This window comes from Mastomys coucha, unplaced genomic scaffold (assembly GCF_008632895.1).
Source record: "Mastomys coucha isolate ucsf_1 unplaced genomic scaffold, UCSF_Mcou_1 pScaffold18, whole genome shotgun sequence".
NCBI classification, from domain to species: domain Eukaryota; kingdom Metazoa; phylum Chordata; class Mammalia; order Rodentia; family Muridae; genus Mastomys; species Mastomys coucha.
The window spans coordinates 111081282-111098087 of record NW_022196900.1 but is presented as its reverse complement, the minus strand read 5'-3'; the positions used below and the strand labels follow the sequence as shown (position 1 = coordinate 111098087).

The 16806-nt window shown below is 43.1% G+C and overlaps 1 protein-coding gene across 19 annotated transcripts in view; it reads left to right on the top strand.

Moving 5' to 3' along the window:
• Positions 1–16806, top strand: part of Camta1 (calmodulin binding transcription activator 1) — an 858665-nt gene that overhangs the window by 22810 nt on the left and 819049 nt on the right. For 17 of the 19 annotated variants that reach the window (XR_004121202.1, XR_004121206.1, XR_004121204.1 and 14 more), the window contains exons 2-3: positions 2427–2496; positions 7923–8041. Coding sequence is in view for 13 of the 19 variants with exons in the window: in XM_031379572.1 (XP_031235432.1) it covers positions 2427–2496; positions 7923–8041 (189 nt within the window). In the remaining 6 variants the exon portion in view is untranslated. The remainder of the gene's footprint in view (positions 1–2426; positions 2497–7922; positions 8042–16806) is intronic. The other 2 variants (XM_031379576.1, XM_031379585.1) reach the window with 1 other exon arrangement.

The window sequence follows — 16806 nt, the reverse complement described above, 5'->3', positions numbered from 1 at the left end:
TCCCTGCCATGGGATAGAAGGGGCATGGATGCCAAAGCTGCTGCTTGGAGGTGAATCTTCTGCATACAGGGATGGACACCTGTTAGGGACTTTTGCATGTGCTAATATAGATAGGGACAGTGTTTGGGCATATTAACATGCTTTATGTTACTCTGTCTTACTCATGAGATATTCTACCTAGAACGCCCTGTGAGCTGCTGAGGTGCTGACAGTTAACTCTCTTTCATCTCATTTCTTACATGTCAGGACCGTGGGTTTTCAAGAACCAGCCCAAGTCTTGGTAGAGCAGGTGACAAAAATGTTTGATGTATCACTTGTAATTGGGACAGTGGGACAGTGGTTTACTGCGTTCAATATGGCTGCTTTCCCCTTGGTTCACTAAGCCTTGTGGACTAGCTTTACCGTCCTCAGTGCTTACTGCAAAGACTGAAGAGCTTTCCTCCTTCTCCTCCTTTCTCTCAAGGCCTTTGTCACTTAAGAGCCCTGTGCTGTGGGAGGAGTCCCTGTTTCACACCCCTCCATCTCCAGCATGCTTACCCTGAGGCCAGAGGCTTTCTGAAGGCCTGTCAGCCTGGTGGAGCAGCAGGACACACGCCGTTGTGGAGGACTTGGATCCATACCTCTGCTTTCCCATGCTGCAGGGCTGTCCTTTTGGGGTTGATCTGTACTGAATTGTCACCAGTGAGTTGGGTGACCAAGAAGGATGGGTGGCTTCAGCTTTGCACACCTTGGGTCTAGCAGGTCTTCCTTTGGCCAAGCCACTGCACTGTTGTAGAGAGGCATCGAGAGATACGGTGCTCATGTGTCCTGAGTAGTAGCTACCCTTAAAAACAATGTTAATCCTTTTTAGTAATAGACAGAAAATGTTAAGCCTTGAATGGGTAACAGTCGTCTTTGTGTGGTTAGCATGCTTGCTTGGAGGCTGGCAGATGCGAGAGGGAGATATGGGGCTTTGCTCACTTCACTTCTTCCGTGTTTCATGATGTCTTATGATCCCCTGTTGTGTGCTGGGCAGTTCTAACATGGGCCATGTACTTTAATTTGTAGGGATGGTTCTTGGGATGTTTACAGAGGTTGTCATTACAGATGCCGTCGTAGGTCGCTGCTATGAAAACAAATGGGAAAGGACAGCAAAAGTCCTGCAAGACGTTTCCACACACTGAAGAAGAAGCGCTAAGGAGCTGATAGTTGTTATGGGTGTAGGAGTTGTTGTATGGGGCGACCCTGTTTTATGTACATCTGAGACTCTGGAAGAGAGAGGAAAAAACATTTGTGAAGGTCAGGGTCAGTCAGGCAACTTCTTTGCTCTTAGAAAATGTTAAAATTGTTAAAGATTATCCTTGTTAACATTGCAAGAGTGGTATTTATAAAGGTGGTGGGATAGTTGAATTTCCTTACTTTGGAGAAGATAGGAGAGGGGACCCATCATAGGAAGGAGTACCATCTTGCCTTTCTGTGGTGACATGTCCCCTCTCTAGGCTTGGTTACTTTCCAAGACAGCTAGTGAGTGATGGAACCGCAGTCTTTGTACTTCACATGTAAATGATGTGGGTGACTGTTGAGCTTTAAACTTTGTTTCTCTAAGTGTAAAAATATGTGCTTTATAATACATGATAAACAATCTAAAATCTCAATTAGTATTGTAGCCAAACAAGAAGTTATTCTTAGGACTGAAAGTAATTGACTGGAGAGACCCAAATACTTGTCAGCAAAGCTCACGTCTTCTGACTTCCTCTTCTTGTTCCTCCATGGAATGCCCTTTGGTGCTCAGCTGAGCCCTTTGTATGAGTTAGGTGCTGGGTGCGTTGCTGGGATGTGGTTAGTAATGTTGATATGGACTGCGGATAAGGATGTCTTGGACATTGCTTCTTACATGTTAATTCTGTGCACAGTACATGTGCACTCTACTAAGAACCACACAGATCATGTGTACTCTCATGTTTTCACATGTGTCTTAAGTTTCGACGTGATCTTCAGCCTCCAGTGCAAAGCACTGGTTATCTCAGAACCATTTGCAGACCAGACGCCAGTGTCTCCACCACTCCCAAACAAGGACATTGCCATCCCTAACTGCAGTAACTGTAACCTGGAAATTAGCACTGAGACATTTCTAACATGCTACCCCCAAATCCTCTTTTGACCGCTGTTAAAAACAATCTAGTCAGAATCCTGTGGCACGTTCAGTAGCCTCTTCATTCTCCTGGGTCACAAATAGCTCTCTCTCAGTGGCTCTCAGTCTGTCCCACTTGGGAAACCTTGACATGAGAGATCCTAGGCCAGTCATTTTGTGGGATGCCCACATGTGGATTTATCTGATGCTACCTCGTGGTTAGATTCAGGGTTGCATCTTTGGCAGAGTCTCACAGAAGAGCCAGAATATGTCTCTTTCAAAGATTAGTTTTACATTTTATTTTCTGTTTCCTTAGAGCGTTTCCCAAAGTGTATTCTGCGGAACTAGCACCTACTGTGTTCTCAACACCGTGCCACCTATAGAAGGTAGGATTTGAAAAGCTTTTGATTTTCAGGAATGGGTGGGCCTGGCAGCCAGAGTAACTCCTTCAAGTGCAGTGAAGACAGCCCTGGCCCAGGAGGTCCTGGGCTTCTGCCTTTTGCTGTTGTGTGATCTTAGGTGACTTACTTGGTCCTTTTAGGCAACATAAACGGTGCTCAGCTTGTGAACTTACTGTGGGCAACAGATTCAGCCACACAGAAAGGTCGAGCCTCTCAGGTGCTGCTGTTGGTCCAGCACTTCTGTAACTGAGGTGTCCGGTAGGTACCACATGATGCAGAGTAGGGTGAGGTGCTGCTGTTGGGCAAGAGCCAAAGAGGAGTTTTTGAATCCCAGTTGAGTTACTTTTAAAGGTGGATCTTGGCCAAATTGGTCAGAACCCTCAAATTTCTTATCTGCAGAGTGGGGTGATTAAAATGTCACAGTTCTCATGTCATGAGCATTAAACAAGAGCCTAGTAGACAGTCCTGTCTGGTGCCTGGTGTGTCACCATCCACATCCAGGCACGTCTGCCTCTATTCAGTAGTAGCACCTCATCACCTGTTGGAGGTGGAGCTGAGTGAAGTGAAGGGCAGGAGTGTGCCCCAGAGCCTAGGTGTCACTCAGAGCAAGGTGTCCATGCCTCTGCTATGTCTGCTCCCGCCCCATAGTTTATATTGAAACTATGTCAACGTAGAATGACTAGGAGTTCATGGAGCCTGGACCAGGGACACAGTGACAGGATTGAGAAGAAAACAGTAACCCCGGGCTGCCTAGACTAGGAAGGTGGGAGTGCTACTCATGCCTCCATGAAGGGGGGAAAGACAGGTTGTCAGATAAGAGCAGTGTTAGTTTATTAACTGCTTTTTAACATTGAGACTCCTTCTGGAGAATTACAGGTGGGTTTCATTTGCTTCATAGCACCTGCTCGGGCCAGGGCTCTGTATGCAGTCAGTGCTTAGTCCCTGTCTGTGTGACAGGGACTGGAAGGTTAGGTTAGTCATGCAGTGCGTTGCTGTGTGGACTGTGTCACCTGGGCTGCACCAGGTGTGCTTGTTTTCCTGAGCCAGTTCTGATCCCAATTAAATGTAAGCACATAATAATACTTAGAGCCAGCAGAAAAGTGTGGGGCTTCCTTTTAATTCTTCCTCTCCACACTGTTGAGCGCATGTCCCTGTAAGAGTTAACAGTTGGACTTGTGCTTCAACACAGCATGTGTGCTGCTCACTCTAGTGGCCCAGGGTCTTCATTCTTCACCTGAGGAAAGCTGTCCTCGGTGCCATAGGCCCCAAACTGCCGTATTTGTATTCTAAATGAAAGACAATGGAGGTATCATACCAGGCTAGTCTAGTTAATACACTTATGCCTTAACTTGCAGAAATCAGAGCACCTAGTAACAGGCCAAGTGCATTTATCTGAGTCAGATTTGGCAATGCAGATCTCAATTTTCAGAACCAAAACTGAAGGTTAGAATTCAGTTAGTGAACATTTTTGTACATTTTAGAAAGATTTAGTTAAATTACACTATGAATCTAACATTATCATTTAGAAAATATTTGAAGGTTGACTAGAAAGGATGGTTCATTCTCTAGAATTATAGCTGTCAGCCGAGCACATCATCTGTCTATTTCAAGAGTCCCACTGCTTACATTGTTATTGTGAAGTAGGTTAGGAAATGATATTGTGAAGTCATGTATCACACGTTGCTAGATTACGATAATGAAGTGTGTGCCTGTCGTGTAGTTGATACTCCATTTCACAGTGTCAGAGCTGACCTGTTGGGTGCATGTGGGGACAGTTGGAACCGGCTTAGACCTTAGTTCTACTGTCACTGGGGTTTCAGCACTAGCACTTATGTTCTGTTATTTAACCACTTACAGCTATTGTAAAAACGTTAAACAGTAGCTTTTAATTAAGATTACATTTTTATGTAGTATTACTATGTGAACAGTTCTGTTCTAATATAAAGAACAGGTGTTTTTTTTTAATTAAAAATTTTTTTTTAAATTGCTATACTTTAACCAGAAACACTCAAGTTGGATTATTTTCCCATGGTGCTGGGGCCTGAACTTAGGACCCTGTGCTTCTTAGGCACATAGTCTACCACCATGCTAAACTCTGAAGTATGAAGCATGAGTTTAGCATTATCCCTTTTGAGTTCCAACTCTGCCCAGTATTGAACTTGCGTTTCATAAGCTGGGAGGGGTTATACCCATCATTATAGTTCCTGAGAGCACCTGGCCTATGCATGAACCTAGAATTCTGGGAATGGTGCATTTTAAAAGCAGGGCAGCCCTCGGTGCGGCCCTGTGGAGAGCTCTGGTGGATGGTGACAGTGCTCGCATAGCGCTATGCTTTCCTCTATACACATTTGCCTTGGGTCCACTCTCCACTGTCTTGGTTAGTATTGGAGTGGAATCCTGCTGGGAGCTTTCCTCAAGCAGTTGCACTGTTGAGAACAGGAACACACACACACACACACACACACACACACACACACACACACTCTACATTCTCTTACACACACATACACATTCAACATTCTCTGTCCCAGTTCACACTCAATGTTCTCCTTTTATACGTTTAATTTATCTTTTAATCTTATATACTTTGGTGTTTTATTCACATGTATGTCTGTTTGAAGATGTTAGATCCCTTGGAATTGGAGCTAATGGACAGTTGTGAATTGCCTTGTGGGTGCTGGGAGAGTAGCCAGTTCTTGTAACTGGTGATCCATCTTTCCAGCCTTCAAGTTTCTACCTCAGTATTTTTTGTTTGTTTGTTCGTTTGTTTTTTTGTTTTTTGAGACAGGGTTTTTCTGTGTAGTCCTGGCTGTCCTGGAACCTGCCCCTGCCTCCCTAGTGCTGGGACTAAAAGGCGTGTGCCATCATTGCCTGGCTAGTCAACATTCTCTCACACAGACTCTGACACACTCTCAGCATTTCCCCCTCACACACTCAACATTCTCTCACACAATTCACCATTCTCACACGCTCATTTGACATTCTGTCTCATGTCCATGTGCACTCAACATTCTGTCTCTGTCTTTGCTCTTCTCTCTCTCTCTCTCTCTCTTTCTCTCTCTCTCTCTTTCTCAAACACACACACACACACACACACACATACACACACACTTGCTTTACTACTGGCAGCCAGGTTAGAGGTTCTAAAGGGACAGAAATTTAGCATTGGTTGTGGCTACAAATGGAAATAGAACCTAGAGTTTCTTTTCTTTCTTTCTTTTTTTTTTTAAGATTTATTTATTATATGTGAGTACGCTGTAGCTGTCTTCAGACACACTAGAAGAGGGCATCAGATCTCATTGCAGATGGTGGTGAGCCACCATGTGGTTGCTGGGATTTAAATTCAGGACCTTCAGACGAGCAGTCAGTGCTCTTAACCACTGAGCCATCTCTCACAGCCCCCTAGAGTTTCTTTTCTGTTCTGCTTTAAATGACTTCTTAGGGAGATGACTGTTCATACACACGGCACACTCTGCATTGATTCAGTCCTATCCTAGTGCTATTTTCATAAAGGTGCCCCATGGATATTGAATAGAATATAGATTTCAGAATTTCACCTCTATGTTCAAAACTGTGCTTCACAGTTTTGTTTTGTTTTTGTTTTTGTTTTTAAAAGAGAGACTGAAGCCACATTGGGGTGGAGAGCAGGAAGGCAGGGACCCCTGTGACTCTGCCTCAGGAAGGCAGGGACCCCTGTGACTGACTCATGTGCTTTAGAGTCTTCTGGGCTCCCTGATGACATTGGGAACATGCATGGACACGTGAGACTACAGAGGCTTTGCAGTTAGCAGTTAATGGGAATGTCCTACCTTCTTTCTATTAGTTGATTTCCTTTCTGTTTTAAGCAGTATTTTTAAATTTAATCTTAATTTGGAATTAATCTTAGATTTTCTAAGAACAGTTTCATAAGTTTTTCACTGCTACAGACACATAGGTATATTACAGTTCAATCGGCCATGTATTTCATGGACCAAAAAAGAGTTAGTAGGCTAAGACTCTCAAGTTAATGCCTTATAAAACATTCTGCATGATGTGATACATTTTCTCAGACTAATCTTGTGCTCAATGTTTATTTCTTTTGACCTTAATGAGAAGAAGAAACTTGCAAATCAGATTAGAAATGTTTGAGAAAAAAAATTATGGCCTTAGAAAAGTTTTGTTGTTGTTTTATTTACCCCTCAAAAGACAGTTTTAAATAGAAGCTCAGAGATAACTGGGCAATAAATCGCTGTCTGTCAGTGTTGATGCCATCAAACAGCACCTGGAGACCTGGGAGGCTGCCGACTCACTGCTGCTGAAGGACCTCCATTTTAGAGAACTTTGTACCGGACGGAGAGTTAAATGATCTCTCCTTCTCTGACTCTTGTTGTGGGAAAACTTGAGATACCGAGTAACTCACCTAAGGTCACACACACAGGAGCAGAACCTGCACGGGTGTGGGCTACGGACTCTGGTGGTGTGCTTATTGCTTTACTGAGGTCATGCATGCTGACAAGCCCAAGACTGGAGCAGCTTGAGTCCAGTATTGTAATAAGCAGTCCCCAGACTCAGTGTACAGCCTCTTAGGTGTAGACTGGAGATTTCAATTAGCATAAAAAATTGGAGTGGGTAATTTGAAACTGAGTGGAATTTACCACAACTGGCAATGAGTCTGGAGGCGGGGAAGGGGTTGGGAAGAAACTGTTTAAAAGAGTGGAAAAGTAAGTGATGTGTAAATGAATGATGGAGGTAAATGCTGTATAAAGAAATGACCTGGGAAGGAAGCAGCAGGTAGTCAGACCCGCTGTCTAGCCTAATGTAGTGAATTCTCCGACTCACTTAGAAGGGGCTACATGTGATGAGCTGCATGAATTCTGCAGATATGGCCATGGAAATCAACTTTAAGTGATGGGTTTAGGTGGAGCTGAGAAAAGCTTCTGTACACCTGTTAGTCAACTACAGGCTCAAATTCTTTATGAGAGTTTGTGATTTCCTTTAGAAAGGGTATATCTGATTTGTATTCCAGGGGACAAAGGAACATTGAGTTTATGAATAAAAGTCACATGTAATTACATTTCTTTGAACTTTAAAACCATGAAACTTTAAACTTGGTTAATGCACAGTTTCTTGATTTCATGAGGTTAAGTCATTTTGTAATTTTGAGTTTTTTTCCAAGAAACACTGGATGAGTCTTTAAAGTAGCATTGTGGTTGTGGGTGCTGCTGTGCTGGGGTAAAGCTCAGTCTACTTGTGATGTCACAGGCAGTTGCCTGCTGCTGTCCATCCGAGAGTGTAGATGAGGAACTTAGAGCAGGGAGGCCCTCTGTGCTCTTGGTGCCAGCCCCACATAGAGCTGTTATCTGACCTTGTCAGTGTACTTAAAAGGAGGCGTTCTCTTTCTTTCTCTGAATTTATTGTTTTCTTCTTTATAGATGATCATGGGAACAGCAATAGTAGTCATGTAAAAATCTTTTTACCGAAAAAGCTGCTTGAATGTCTGCCGAAATGTTCAAGTTTACCCAAAGAGAGGCACCGCTGGAACACTAATGAGGTAGATACATTTCAATTTTTAAGGGTATATTATCTCATGGTTGGACTCTTTAGGATGTTTTACATAGGAGTGCTTTATACCAGCTGTAAATTTAACAGATGGGACAAGGGACCTGGCAATGAAAAGATTCCTAATCTTGAGTTGGCACAGATTAGCTTGTGTCTTGGCCAGTCTGCTGTGAGTGGCTTGCACTGATAGCTGGAAAGTGTGCATGTGACTCCACTAAAGCCGCATGAGGGTTGGTTGTGTTCTCTTGCCCCCAGCATCTTGCATTTGGTGGTTTATCTCCCTCTATCTCAGGGCATCGTGAGTTCTACAGTCCCAGTGCGTGACAGAAAACAGTGCTCTGGGAATTGTAAGTCTGTGGAGCTGGGGACGAGCTCACCAGGCCTTTGCTTCCAGTACTGATGGCTTGGCCTTACTAGTAGGGAGTTAGTGGCACTGCAGGCTGGATCGCAGGCCACATACTTGACATCCAGATAGAGTAGGTTTGGAGTAGAAAGCTTATATTCTTGGGCAGACTTTCTTTTTTGGTTAATTGTAATTTGGGAGTCTTACTTCATATTAGTAGTGCATTGTTTTGCTCTCTAAAGTTTTAGTTTGAAATCTAATTATTTAAGGTAGGATAATAGCTGTTAGTGGTGATAGAAATTAGGTATTAACCATTTCAGTGTAAGGCGACTTTGATTACTGTGGTAATGAGAACTGGGTGTGTGTCTATCAGTTTGTGAACTGCATTCCTTTAATTCACATGACTGGTAACTGCCATGCTAGCATAAGTGTGTGCTTGATTCACTGTTTTTTTTCTGAGTTAGCAGAAAGCACAGCCCCCCCCCCCCCCCAATGGATTGAGAGGGAGCCTTCATCTTGACTCTGTGTGGTGTGGAGGCTGTGGGATGAAGCTCCACCGCACTCAGCAGAGCCTTCAGCCCCGGCTGTCTCAGAGAGTAGCTCTTGGAGCCCTGTGCTGTCCTCACTTGCATGGGGCCTTTGCTCTGCAGGGAGAGCAGCTTCACCGTGCTCAGCGTTAGCTTAGCTGCCTCTAACTAGCATGTTTTACTTATTAAGGATTTCATATATTTTAGACCTGAAAAAAATATGCTGAAAATTTATCTTAGTCGTAGACTATCTCTCTTGTCAATGTTATTGTAGACTTTTGAAACTTTGCAGGAATTCTCTCCTAGGTTAGGTATTACACAGAAACTTAGTGCTTCTTGATGCGCCCTGAAACACAGATTTGAGACCACATTTTTATGCTTTCGCTCTGGTTTATAATTGTCATAAAATATACAAAATTAGGTGTGCTCTCTAGTTTCATCCACAGGAGTAGGCACTGAGTGTGCGGGTTAGTGACAGTTGTTACAGACTACCTGACAGTGTGTTCACAAACCTCAGAAGTGACTGTGACCAAGTCACACTTAACTGCTAGATACATTTGCATTGATGCTTTAAACTTTCAGGGAACTTTTAGGCAAATTCTTTTCACATATTTATTTGCTTCTAAGTCTAAATTATTTACATGCTCCACTTTTGAATATATTAGCTGTGTTATAAAACATCAATCAAGAACTTTCTGTACGTGCGTGCAAGACTACGTCTTGATATGTTGTTCCAGCTTGGTCCTCCTGTCTTAGCCTTCCAACCGTTGCTATTATAGGCATGAGCCACCATGTCCAGCAGTATTGAGAGAGGATGTGATTAATGAGGGTGTAGTCTCCAGTGCTGTGGACTGCTGTGTTGTTGACCCTTTTTCACACAACTGAAGTATGAAACTGCAGGTCTAGAAGAGAAAAGCTAGCTGTTGTGTGTGTAGGTGTGTGCGGCATCAAGCACAGAGGGGAATATGTTACTGAGGGTGATGGACAGCTGGCAGGAGCCCTCTCTAGCCATCATTTCTTACAGTGATTGCTCAGCTCAACACTAAGGCTCTGAGGAAAAATCTGGCTTGAAGATTGACCTGCAATTTATTTGCTCATGTGCGTTCTCGCGTACGTTTGCATGTGTTCTCTCTCTCTCTTTCTCTTTCTCTTTCTCTCTCTGTATTCTTTATTTCTTGGCTTTAGAAGAGCTAGAGGACTTCAGATAGAAGGTGGAAGGCTGACGTGAGTGCCGGTGGTGACAGCACCCATACCCTGTCCCTGTTGTGTTAAGAACTGGCTTGGACTGCAGAGAGGAGGAACTGGTGGGGGTCAGAGTAGTCAGGTAGGCACCACATCCTTGGTTTGGCTGTCTGAGCATTTCCTGAGATCTTCTTTCTGTGGTCTTCACAGTGATCCCAAAACCTGGAGGCAAACTGGTTGGATGGATTTTGTGTTCCCAGGTGAGGGAAATCCTGTTGTCCACCCTGCCAATGAGGTCCCTGTACTGCCTTATTGTGTGAGTGCTAAGATCCCATTTTCCTTCTAGAGTGGCCTAGATGGCTGTGATCTGGCTGAGAGCTGTGTAAAGTAGTTGGCTTGTTGAAAAGCTTTTTGTACAAAGACTGCTTTTCTCTAGATCCCCCTTCCTGGAACAAGGCGTTCATGCTAGAAAGGGGTGTGTCCTGAGAGCAGCTGAGTGTCTAGTGAGGTTGTGTCTCCGTCTCACTCTGTGTAGCTTGTGTACCTACCCAGCCACCTTGTTCTTCTACCCCACCCTCCTAACAGTTGAACTCCTGAGGATATTGTGTGACTCATTTGACTTTTGAGAAACTCCTTTATTCATACATGCTTTTAAACATTTGTGGTTTGAGATACACACTTTCATACTGTGTGTATTGGCCACGGGGAGGGTTAAGGCTGGCTCCACTAAGGCGTTGCTGTTTACCAAGAACCTGCGCTTTGCTAGTGATTGAGCCCAAATTATTTCTAAATCTTATAGTGTAAGGCGAACAGTATTTCCTTTCAGAGATGAGGCAGTATAGGTAGAAAAGGGCTGGATAATTTAGTTGAGGCAGAACTCTTGCTCTATAGAGATTGTTTCTGAGCCTAATTTCCTAAACTTCATTTCTTGTGTGTGTAATGTGTGCATGTTTCTGGAGGTAGGTCGGCCTAGGTAGGATTGTTCAGTTATCATCCTGGTTTTGAGACAGGATTCCTTACTGGCCTGAAGTTTGTCAGGTAGAGTGGGTTGGTAGTTATTGAGCCCATGGCACAGAGATTCTAAGCACCCCTTGATCAAGCCTAGCTTTTATCTTATAATTTTTTTTATAATTCATTTGTTTAGTGTGTGTGCACCTGTGTGTGTGTGCACATACCACCATGCCCATACAAAAATCAGAGGACAGCTTTTGGGAATCAGTTTTTTCTTTTACTATGTGGGTTCTGGGATTGAGTTCAGGCTGATAGGTGTGTGGCAGGCTCCTGGGACTGCAGAGCCATTTAACTGGATGTGTCACAAGTACTTTACTGACTGGTCCATCTCTCCAGCCCATTGAGCTTTCTTTCTGGAGTTGGTTACTTATGCAAAGAACTTTGATCTGTCTTTACAATGTTGGGGAGATGACCCCGGAACCTGCACATGCCAGGCCACATGCAGTACCACTGAGATGCATCCTATTGCTTGTCTCGGCTTCTATTGTAAGACCTCAAACTAAATGACATGAGTGTGGGCAGCAAGCCTCTTTTCCAGTGTAGTTTTGAGTGAGTGCAGGCTTAGTAGAGAGTTCCTATCCACTGTCTGATGAACCTGCACATTACCAAGGAGAAGGCATTGAGGAAATGAGGTGATTTTTAGCTTAGTTTAGTTACTTTTATTTAACTTTATCTCCCCCCGCCCCCACTCCGGACACAGGATATCCTATGTAGCTCTGGCTGTTCTGGAACTCACTCTGTAGACTAGGCTGAGACCAGTTTGACCTCAGACTCAGAGATCTGCCTGCTTCTGTCTCTCTAGTCCTGGGATTAACTATGTATGCCACTACATCCCGCTTATTTCTTCTTTTCCTAACCCATTGGACTGTAAAGTTTCCTTTCCTTCTTAAAAGTTATTTGCAACTAAGAAGAAATGAAATGTTTTATCTAGAAGTAAATCAACTTCAGATATTTGCTTTCTTGGCTAGGTATAGCTCCTGAGGTTTGAGACCCACACAGGGTGCACTGGTGATGACTACATCAGCAATCATGAAATCCAGGGTTTGTTGGTGATTGATTGCAGGCTAGGCACCATGGTTTCCTCTTCATGAAGTGTGACATATGGAGATGCTAAATAGCCTTCTTAGAGTCTTGAGCTGGGGACTAAGCGGCTGGGGAGTGCCACCCTGGTAGGAGTTGGAGCTTATACTCTTTTTTTTCCCCTCCTATGTCCTGTGAACTGCTATATTATTATTATTATTATTATTATTATTATTCCTCTTTCTTCCCTCTTTAGTGGTCTCCCCACTTTATTTTTGAGGTAGGATCTCATTCATATATTTATATATATATACACATACACACATACATACATACATGTATACAATATACATAATATACATATGTACATATATGTGTGTGTATGTATGTGTGTATGTGTGTATATATATATTTCTTTATTTTTTTGGTTTTGAGAGATAGCGTTTCTCTGTAGACCAGGCTGGCCTCGAACCCAGAAATCTACCTGCCTCTGCCTCCCAAGTGCTGGGGTTAAAGGCATGCGCCACCAATGCCTGGCAGGATCTCATATTTTTAGGGATGGTTTTGAACTCTGTATCTGGAACTCTATCCTGCCTCTGTGTCCCAAGTGCAGGAATTACAGGTGATGACCATTTTCCAGTGGGATTCTCAAGACCTAGCAGTTACTCAGTGACTTGTCATCTTTTTGTTGTACAGAATTATTTTACTTTAAAAATTTATTTCTTTTTTTAAGTATATAATGTCTTACAAAATGATTTTATTTTAGTACCATTCATTTCTTAGGGAAATAATTTTGCTTTAGTGTGATGTGTATGCATATTACATGTTTGTGTGTACACTGCGCGCGTGCGTGTGTGTGTGTGTGTGTGTGTGTGTGTGTGTATTTATGTATGTATGTGAGCACATACAATGTATATATATGTATGTGGAAGCCAGATACCTGTCTAGTATCTTCCTCAGTTTACTTTCCACATTACTTTTTTACGTTAAAAAAATATGGAGCTAGGCTGGACGTCAAGGTCCAGGTGTCCTTCTAGCTCTTCTGTCCCAGTGTTAGGATTGCAGCTGTGCGCAATGTGCCCAGCTTTTTACATGTGTGCTCACGGGCTAAACTCAGCCTCATCAAGCATTTTGTGGGCAGAACCATCTCCTCAGACCTTTCTTTTTAAAATACAATTAAAAACCAACTAACTAACTTACTGTCTGTCTGTCTGTCTGCCTTTCCATATTATTTGATAGTGTGTGTGCATGAATGTATGTGTAAATGATTAAGGGAGTGGTTCTCTGTTTCCACCTTGTAGGCCCTAGTAGGGTCCTAGAGTCTTAGGTCAGGTTGCTAGGCCTATGGCAAGTGCCTTTACCTGGTGAACCATCTCATTGGCTCCTTAAAAAAAAAAAAAAAATGTTTTTATTTGTTTTGAAACGCTTGTGTTGTGTAGTCTTATTTGACCTGGTACTTGGCTCTGTAGTCCAGGCTGGCTCCACATGTTTGTCAGTCCTACCTCAGCCTCCTGAATTACAGGCATGTGTTACCACATGGTCATTTTGCCTCTTAATGATGAGTAGTTATAGTCTCCAGATAATGAAGAGGGACCATAGAAAGTAGAAACGATACTTATGTGTAACTTGGTGGCCAGGCCTGGTTCATACTTCCAGGACAGACGTTGCAAACACCATAGCACATGTATTTATTACTTTACTTACATGGGGACTACTTTGTATCCCAGGCTGGCTTAACTCAAGGTGCCCTTGTCTCAGCCTACTCAATGTGTGGGATAACAGGCATGTTCCACCTTACCCTACTGGAGTGTGCACTGTCCTGGAACCCAGTGTGTGGTAGTTGATGTTTGATGAATGGCTGTTACAGAGTTTCTGCATTCTGAGTTAAGATTTTTCAAGCCTAGAGCCAGAAATAGTTATACTAATGCAAGCTTCTGATGCAACATGATTCCAGGTGTTGCTGTTCTGTTGTGCTGTCCAGTGGGGAATTGCTTTTGTTTAGTCATCAATTAACTGTTTGACTTAAAACATAACTGTTGCTTTCCTGGGTCTTAGAGCTGGGTCTCAGTGACATCTTTCAGACATGGACTCACCGGTACCAACAGATTTTTGTAATGGAGTGTTCAAGTAACGTGACTGTGCTACTGTTTTTGAATTTACAAGTGTTCTATTCTTCTAGGACAAAGTTTTCTGGAGAAAGCAAATATTTCCTCCTTGTTCTTACTCAATTCTTAAAGTGACATCCCATGATGGAGGCAGTTTCTATGAAAGATGAATTTAAAAAAAGATTTATTTTATATATGAGTGTTTTGCCTACATTTATGTATATATGTGTACTATGTGTGTCCCTAGTCCCTTAGGAGGCCAGAAGAGGGGGGTGGATGGATCCTCTGGAACTGGATTTAGTATATTTGTGAACCACCATGTGATGCTGGGAATCCAATCCAAGTTCTCTGCAAGAGCAGTTAATGCTCTCTACCACCGAGCCAGCTCTCCAGTTCCTAAGGTGCATTTTTAGTGCTTTAAATTTTTTTTTTTTTTTAAATCTGTGATAGAAGCAAGCAGCACAGCTACAGATGATACGTTCCAAGCTGCCAACAGCCAGAGAAAACCCGAGAGCACATCTCAGGTTCTCACAGAAGACCCTTTTAAGTTGTGAGCATCTTTCCTGGCTTTCTGTATTTAGGTTTTGTTTGTTTGTTTTGTATTGTTTTTAAAAAGGACTGTAAGACCACCAGACTTACTATGTTTCCTTTATATTTTTAAATACAAACTGCTTTATTCTGTTAAAATTTCCATAATTGTTTTTTTTTTTTTTTTGTGTGTGTAGGCCTATAGTTTTCAGTGTATTTTTAATTTTTTCTTTGCATATTTTTAAAAAGTTACAGCTTTGGGGCTGTAGTTTACAGTGATTGGCTTTGCTATTATATAATGTTAGCTCTGAAGTTTGAAATCACAGTTTGGGGATTCATTTAGGACTCTTGAAGCTTTCTGAATGTGAGCTCAGCTGGAACACAGCATTCTAGTCGGGAGGGCCATGGAGATGTGTTGGCTTTGCGGACCTGGGAAGTCAGGTAGCCTGGAAGGAGACATTGTCCTGGGTAGCTTTGTGGCAGGAGGTGTTAGTGGTTTCTGAGTCTGGGCAGGCTGCTCCGGTTAAACAGAAGCATGGAGTGTGGGTGTGAGCAGCAGGAGCAGAGCCAGGCTGTGAGAGGGACAGCAGCTGATCCTGTCAGGTCAGGCCTTGGACAAGTGGGCCACACAATTCCCAGGACTCTGATGAGAGCAGCCTTTGTCAGGTGTGCAGAGGCACAGGTAGACAGGATCCATCACAGTGCCAGCAGAGTCCACTCTCACTGGTGAGGAGAACAGGCAAGGAACACTATCTATTCATCTCAGGGCTTGACTTGGAGGACTGGCAGAGGCAGAGGGCACTGCTTACAGACTCTGAGTGGATGCTGAGGGTGCCTGCTACAGGGTGGCATTTGCTGTCAGCCTCCAAGCTTAGGTCTTAGCTGCTTATTATGGCCTTACTTCAGGGTGTGGCACCTAGAAGAACATCTGGCCAATAGCCACTGCTCAGTAAGTGCTCATCTGGTATGAATGGGATAGTTAAAACTAAATTCTTTAAGTTTTGGAGCTCAGCAGTTGCATTTTAATTGTAATTTTTACTATTGATATAGTTTCAGATATATGACACTCACAGAAACTTCAGAACCAACAAAATGGACTTGAATGGTGCTGGTGGGTGAGATGGATGATGCCTTGCTAAATCAAGACTGTCTCTTGGACTTGAGTATCTTACAGGCTGGGCCATTTGGAACTTACATTGGAATTACAGTTACTTTGGAACTGACCTGTGCTATACAGTTTTTCTACCTCGTTTCCTCATTGAGAAACTGGCCTTTGCATAGCATTTCTGTAAATGTTAGACCGTGGTACAAATACATCATTTAGTTTTAAATTCACTTCTGTGATTTTTCTCATTAGCCCAACAAGAATTTAAATGACACTCTTGGGTGCCAAGGCAAATATAATCACAAACCACAAAGTTGAACAATGAATTTTTGTGTTAGAATATGTTTGTAATTGGTGTTACTGTTTCAGATGATAAATTAAGATGTGAAACATTTCAGACTCGTAGACCCCTGGTAGTCGTTTCACAGAGTCTGAGCTGAGCAGCCCAGTGCAGATGCAGAACTGGTGCACACGGCACTCTGCTCTTGGCTTGGTGCTTGGTCAGGTGTGTTCTGTACAACACTGGTCTGCCCAGCCTCCTGCAGCTGGGAGTGATGGTGTCCACTGACCTTTGAAGAGTGCTCTTGAAAAGTTACTATTGCTTTTAGAGTTTGGAGTGTGGGTCAGTTGGGGAAGCTAGACAAAGCTTTGCTGTGGCATTGTAGCTGATTTTTACTGCTAATCATCCTCATTTTTGTTTGTGAAGTGTGCAGTTTAGTGACTTTTACTATAATGACAAAGTTGTGCAGTAACCACCATTTCAATTTCCAGAATGTTTCCATTACCCCGCAGTCTCTGGGCTCTCTGCGATCAGCGCACTCAGAAGTGAATGCCGTCTTCTCCAGGCTCACGAGTTCTTCTTGGTCTTACTGTTGAGCTCTTGTGCCTGTTTAGCATTGGAAATGAAATTGTCTCTTAATAAGAAGTTACTGGACT